Genomic DNA, 7,384 nt, shown 5'->3' with positions numbered 1-7,384 from the left:
GAAGTCCCGGCGAGGGGCAGAGAAAAAATACCTCCGCACTCGAAGAAGTTTAATCGGCGTGCAAACGCTTTCCATCGGCGTCCCAGCACCTAAGCACCTGCAGCAACCGTTGGATAATCGCAATCGGTGGTTGGGGAAATTCGAATTGTTGCCTATTACCCCTGGCGGGAACTGCATCGTGGAGTTGGAGCTGCATGGTGTTACCTGGTGTTTGGGTTGGGTTTTTTCTCCCCCTGCTGGTTTTCCTCCCTTCGCACGATCTCGTTGGAGAAATGGCACGTGTTGGATGGAAGAAATTCGACACCTGTGCGACGAATTCGCATTCGGATCTGGCGCCACGGATCTGGGTAGGGGTAGGTTACCGATGGGGTTTGGGCTTTCCGTTCGGCAGCCTCCATCGTCCAGCGGTGGCGGCTATAAAACGATCCATTTCTTCGGAAGGAAGCATCAGTGATCTTTCGACAGCTCCACGGCAACCACAGGCAACGAAACCACAAACCATGAAGGTGAGTCAGAGCGTGCCTTTAGAAGAGGTGAAGAACTAGAACTCGATGAAGTTCTTGTAGCATCGTGCTGGAAACAGTGGATAATGTTTCTTTTCCCTCCGAAAACGAAGGTATTCATTATTGTCGCAGTGAGCATCGCCAGTATGGCTGGGACCACGTTAGGGTCAGGGCAGCAAGCCACCAACGCCTCCGACAGCAAGAAGACGGTGGACAAGAGAAGCCTCTGGCAGCTGGGAACCTACTACAGCGGATTTGGAGACAGCTTGGCACGATCGGACGATGGACATGGAGCGTTGTTTGCTGCCGAACAGCAACAGCATCAGCCGCATCAGCAGCAGCACTTCGGTGGTGGTTGGCATCAGGAGTACCAGCCTGTGGTGCAACAGCAGCACCACCACCAGTGGGCCCAGGTACAATCGGTGCCGGAACACGAACCCAAGGCCCACCCGGTGCACGAGTGGCAAGCGGACCAGGGTACCGGGCTTCATGGACAGGAGCAGCATCACTTCCTAGCCGATCACGTCCCTGCGCAGCACCACTTCGGAGGATCCTTCGAGCAGCCGAAGGTGGAGCAACCGGCATCCTTCGACTGGCATCATCAGCAGCTTCTTCACCAGGCTGGCGGATCCTCCCAGGAGTGGCAGCATGACGATGGCAAGGAATCTGACGGAGGCCACGGTGGTCATGGGGATTGGGCTCCGATTGCCGGCGCCGGTGGTAGCTCCGATCTGCACAAGGAGCACACGGTGAAGTCCATCTCGAGCGAGACGAAGGAACACCAGCACCAGGAGTGGGCACCGGCCGAAGGCAAGGAGCACCACGAGGAGCATCACCACACCAAGATCATCAAGGTGCCTTACCCGGTGCACATCGAGAAACCGTACCCCGTGTACATCGAGAAACCGTTCATCGTGGAAAAGCCAGTGCCACTGAAGCTGTACATTAAGAAGAAGCACCACTAAGAAGCACCAGAAGTTTCTCTAAGTTAGTGTTAAGGCATACTCTCGAAGACTTTGTATAAAATAAATACACTAGTGTAACACAGTTTAATTTCCAGCTGTATTATTACAAGAATGTCACTCCAGTGATACCGTAACAGTTTCAGATAGTTTCCAAGGGATCTCTATCTATCCAAGGGATCTCTATCTTACGCAGACTGTGCAGTGATTTGAACGATTGAATTTCCCTATCGAATTGATTACATCGATCGTCGATCGATCCCATGTTGCTGAACAAACAGATGTTCACAAGTGTTTGATGATTTTAATCTAAAGATAAGTTTGCTTAGGAATTTCAACTAAATATCTAAATAAACCCGGTTACGATTGACCCTTTGGGAATTTCTTATATGTTTCAAATTGGTAGCATTTGTTCTCTTTTCTGGTCTTCTCCATGAGACCTTCAGTACCCTTTCTATGAAAAGTTTTACATATTTACTACAATTAGTGCACAAAAAACAGCATGTTATTTATTTTTGTAAATAGTTTTATAAAAATGTTCGTCGTTCTGTTCGTCGAGTACAAAACAAGTGTAAAGGAAACCATTTCTAAATTATCCGAATCGACATCCTGGAGTATGCCAGTCCCTGGTAATTGTTTAGGTAATCATACCAATACATTGACGTTGAATCAGTTTTGTTCAAGTATAAGCCGTTCAAGTTAACATGACTACAGTAATTAAACCACCACGCTCCTTTTCGCATGATAGCACAGCTCCCATAGCTATTGTTGTCATTATCACGATCTACAGTTGAAAATTGCATACCCTTATCAATGACCAGCGAGTCTCCCGCAGTACCTTTATACGCTCCTACATTTTTAATAACGTATTGCTCGTATTCATTGCCAATCGAGAAGTTTCCATAATGAGCATACCTAAAAGTACCATTGAAGTCCTTGATTTCAACCAACAACTCATAAGGTTTGCGTGATGTTAGCTGATGGATCCGTTCTAATCCAAGCCAGTGCTCTCGATCTACGCTTCCGAATCCTTTTTGGTACCCCGTCCAGCTTCGATAGAAGTCGAGGGATCCGTCGTAGCGATACTGAATCACCAACCATCCGCCGCCGAAGCTATTCTGCTCACAAAACGCATCGAAAGGAGATTCGTTGTCACTCAGCTGGATCGAATAGACACCTGATACGTTTGCCGGTGCCTCCTTGCACGATTTGAATGGTCCGGTGGTCCGCGAGATTGATGAGCTTTCCTGTACGTACCACAGCGGACTCTGCTTAAACTTAGTTGTATTTGCACTGAGGTGTGTGATTTCAGCTCCGTTAAGTTGTGACCAGCATCCCGATCATGCCGATGGATCTCCCACTGAATGCCGTCGATCGAGTTCTCGAGTTTCGTCAGCTTTTCCTTCACCTCTTCGTCACTCTCCTTCAATCCGAGCTCGATCTCGTACAACTTGTACTGAAGAAAGTCCAGCTTGGCCATCATCACTTCGAATCCATATCCAGCGACCGAGTTATCAGTGGAATTCGCCATCGAAGTAGCTGAACTTGCAGAGTAATGCCAAAACAACACAACACCACAAAGTAAGTTGAAAATGCGAACGTTGATAATCATAGTTGGTAGCCGAAACTATCCCTTGTAAGATTGTAGAAGTCTACACTAAAACTGTTAGTAGTTCCATGATTTTCTGCCGTTTTTATATGAAAGAATGCAGGGATGAAAAACTTGCTAAAATAGCACTTTAAACATTTTGGTGGAAACAATTTTTGTTTGAAATGGTTGATTAATTATTCCTGAATTAGATGAATATTCATTGTAATATAAATCGAAGCAAATCACTGTTTTCTCGCGTCCTTAGATTTTAAATGAAGTAACTAAATTTACGAAACTTTGAATTGGAAGGTTCTTCTCCCCTGACTTAAGCATGAACGAGCATAAAACATCGGACAAAGTAGAGACGATAATGATACCGACATCCGCGCAGCTGCATTTAGTTGTGATAACACTACCAACATTGTTCTGCTGTACTAAATTTAGTGTTGTTGGTGTTTGCTGATGTTCGTGTGTCATTGAATGTGTCGGCTGTGGGTCAGGTTTACAGCTTCTTTAATCGCCCAGGATTTCCCATTTCTTCCCAGTTGGTCAGTGGAATCTAAGAAACAATCCTTTCACGATAAAAGCCAACAGCTTCCACTATTTTTGTTGCGTTTCCGCTGTTATCTACAACGACACTTTACTAACGGCTTATGTATCGTATGTCGTAGGCGCTTCAAACGGAAATATTAGACTGAAATCATAAAAAAAAATGGTCTACCAATGCTTTAAAGGTGAAATTAACAATTATAAAGCAATATTAAAAGTGTACCAAAAAAGTTTACTGGAAAAATTATGTTTGATCTCGCTCGCTGTCCGTTTCCAAAAGTGAAAATGTAAGTGACCAATAATATCGACGGTTTCTTAGGTTTTCTGCCCGTGCCTAAGCTCAGGCCCCCGCAGCCACTTACTTCGCTCTTAGGTAAATTCGGGGGAATAGCAATCAATGTTAACAAACCATACACTGGTTTGAATAAAATTAATTTTAAATTTATTTAATAAATTACTGTACCTACTTTACAGTATTGTGGGCGCAAAACTTTTTTAAAACTAAACAAAACATAGCTTAGGAGAATTCATAATGATTTTTATAAATTTTATAAAGTCACTGTTAAACAAAATTTCCGGTCAAGTATAGCTTGAAAAATAAAACAAATCCACATAAAATACTAATTAGAACAAACATATAACGCCAATGCTTTAATCCAGCATTTTTAAACCTAATTTTTGCAGCAAACAAGGACCACAGAAACCTTTCCCAAAAACACCATAAAGAATGTGCTTTAACCTCGCATACTTCCTTTACATTACATTAACGATTCGGTTGAGCGGAGAGCAAACGCAAACACTGCAGTGCAAATAAATACCGGAAAATAAAGTCCGGAAGCGTTCACACCGAAACCGAAACCGATATCGGACATCCCTATTGTCGCCAACGAGCCGGTTTATGTCCGGCGCGGGGAAGAGTAACGACGGCAACAAAAAAACCTGAAATTGCCGTCCCACAACCCCGCCCGTCTATCCCGCCGAAAGTGTAAAGAAACGAACAACGGCCACATCCGACGCCGGAGAACCAACATCGATCTGGGCAATTCGGGTGCAAGCATCCGGAAGGGCCGAGCCAGTCGTGCGTGCGATTTCACTGCTTGCTCTCGTCAATATCGGCGACGTCCGTTTTTTTTTGTTGCCAAAATCGGCCTTAAGAAAAAAACAGAAAAATAAACGGACAATGCTCATTCTACCCGTAGAATCCGGCCCCAGTTAAGCCCAAGAACCAAACGGAAACGCCAACGGAAGGAAAAGAAATCCAGAAAACAAACGTTGAAAACGTTCTTCCCATAGGAAGGAAGGAAAAACTCGAGGCGTCCGTAGGCTGGTAAAAAGATGAAAACTCATAAACGGAACAGGAAAGACCGGCCGAGCTGTAGGCAGAAATAAAAAAAATAGGGAAAAGCTTCCAACCGCACGCGCCATCGGAGCTCCCTTTTTCCAGCTTGTTTGTTCCTTTGTTACAGATAATTGAATATTCTTGGTCCGACCTTTTGTCCAGCGCTTTCGCTCCGAACGATCCATGCTTCGAGCCGTTCCGATGCTCCATTCCGTCAAACCATTGCTTAAACCGTTTTTCCGGAAAGTTTTTCATTGCGAGCGTTCGCCGATGGCGAGATGTGTTCTGCTAACGGAACATTGGTCTGAAGTGTCCACCTTCACCACCCTGGACACACATTGCAGGGCGAACATCGACGACCACTTCTGGGTTGTGGACAGATTCGGTTGAGCCTTAAGGAATCAATCACCATCATCAAGGTCGAAGGTCGCTCCAGGGAGGGTGTCGCCCTGCGTTGCCACACCGTTCCACCGGAGGCCAATAATTTTCATTTCAACGCACAAATTTAATCACCCATCGAAACGGCAAATGCTCGTTATTTTTCGATGCCAACGACGTTACACACCTCCCACTTGCGCTCCGTTACGATAATGTTCCCCCAAACCCTTGGCATCGATCCTCCGTCGCGGACCGCGTGGCAACCATCGGAAGCTGTCACGTTGCAAGGCGGCTTCGCGCGGCACGCCCTCACAAGAAGTATCCCATCACAGAAGCAAATATCCACTACTATTGCGTGTGGCATTTCAAAGAATGACAAATCAGTGTGGTCTTCGGTCGTGAAGCATAATTATGCTCCGCAACAGGAGCAACACGGCCAGCCCAGCTATACAGTAGCTGTGCCGTGAAGTGTCGTGGAGGCGGAACGGCGCTTTACAGTATAATTAAATTAATAAGAGTGTTCGTGTTTCACCGGTACCAATTGACCCGTGTTTGAAAACGTCGTGCGTCCTTCGATCATATGCAGATTGGTATAACACCCAGGATTCTGAGAAGAAACTCTGTCACAAACGGAGAGCATTTGAAACGAATCCGAATCGCTCGAATGGTTGAAAGATTATTTGTGGGTGTTAATGGAATGGAATTAAATATGATATCTGACCGGTGATGTTTGCTACAAAATGGTAAGTTTCACAGGTGATTTATTAATATTTACAGCTAACGAAATTCATAAAAATTATCTGAAATTCTTCAGACTAATAATTCAAAGGAATAGCAATTTATTTTTCATATTGTGAAAAATATGTTATTATTATCCCGAATTTCTGGAGTGATTGATTATCATTTCTGTTTATTTAAAGATAATAATTTAGATCCGCTGGTCCACGACAGCCGAGCGGTAGCGCCGGTTAGAACAATCAGCCCATGAGTGCCGGGGCTTACCACCTCGACGGCGTGGGTTCAACTCCCAACCGAGACCGGAGAGAGGACTGACCTCCCCTGTACGAGAGGACTGACTATTCACGTTCACATAGGGTAAAAAGTCTCGTTAGCCTTTAACGGGGCAGGCATGACCAACAAGGTCGTTACGCCAAGAAGAAGAAGAATTAATATTTCGTAGATGCACTTCAACATAAATCTTTAAAAAAGTTACAGGCATAACATTCTTGATTGTTAGTCCTTTTACATGTGTTAGAAACACTTTTGCTTGTGTTATCGTATAGTTCTCTTCTCCTTATATCTCTTATAACAATATATCTTATTCAACATCGATTTTCTCCAAGGTTCATTTAAAAACAAATGTTTCAATGAGTTAATGAATTAACAAAAACAATTCTACCATATTGTGTGTTAATGTTGTAATCAGTAAAGCAGCCGAATAATTTCGTGTCTCATTGTTTTACGTTGTGAATTTCAAATGGTTAAAACATTCGAATTTAACAGAATATTTGATGCATCACTATTAAAAGTCATTTTATTCATATTCAGAATCGATTTTCTTCAATTCTCTTGGTTTAAATCAGATAAAACGTTAAATTAAATTGTATTTGCTGCCTCCCAACAATCAATTTACGACGGGATAAATTCATACAAAGTTGAAGCTGAAAAATCTACAAGAAATAGAAAAAGCAACAATATGATTGGGCCTGTGAAAGTTTAATTTGGCTTATTTTCAAACAATTATCCTTATCGAAACAAAGACAATTCGAACGAATTAAATATCATTCAAGGTGCAGAACATGTTTATGAAACTTGTTTTCTGGCTGCTGTTTCATTAGAACTTATCTGAAAAATGTTTCATTGATTGTAGCAAAATGATAATCCGAAAAAAATCACCCATTCGCCGGCTAATGACTTAATTCCGTTAAAACTTGAACAACATGCGTGTAAAGCAACGAGAGAACTGGTGATGGCGATCACGGAATCCCATTGCAGAGCTTTCATCGAATGTTTATTTCATTGCCGAGCATGCGTTTAAACTTAAGTGGACATCCGACTGTAG

At 43.5% G+C, this 7,384-nt stretch overlaps 1 protein-coding gene across 1 annotated transcript; it reads left to right on the top strand.

Annotated features, from left to right (window-relative positions):
• Nucleotides 1–272: 272 nt before the first annotated feature.
• LOC131268470 (uncharacterized) lies at nucleotides 273–1,468 on the top strand. Its single transcript, XM_058270818.1, has 2 exons — nucleotides 273–506; nucleotides 617–1,468. Exons 1-2 carry the CDS (start codon nucleotides 273–275, stop codon nucleotides 1,466–1,468), a joined length of 1,086 nt encoding a protein of 361 aa, XP_058126801.1.
• Nucleotides 1,469–7,384: the final 5,916 nt, after the last annotated feature.

This window comes from Anopheles coustani, chromosome 3 (genome assembly GCF_943734705.1).
Source record: "Anopheles coustani chromosome 3, idAnoCousDA_361_x.2, whole genome shotgun sequence".
Taxonomy (NCBI): domain Eukaryota; kingdom Metazoa; phylum Arthropoda; class Insecta; order Diptera; family Culicidae; genus Anopheles; species Anopheles coustani.
The sequence above is the reverse complement of the archived record's forward strand: the minus strand, read 5'-3'. Positions and strand labels throughout refer to the sequence as shown.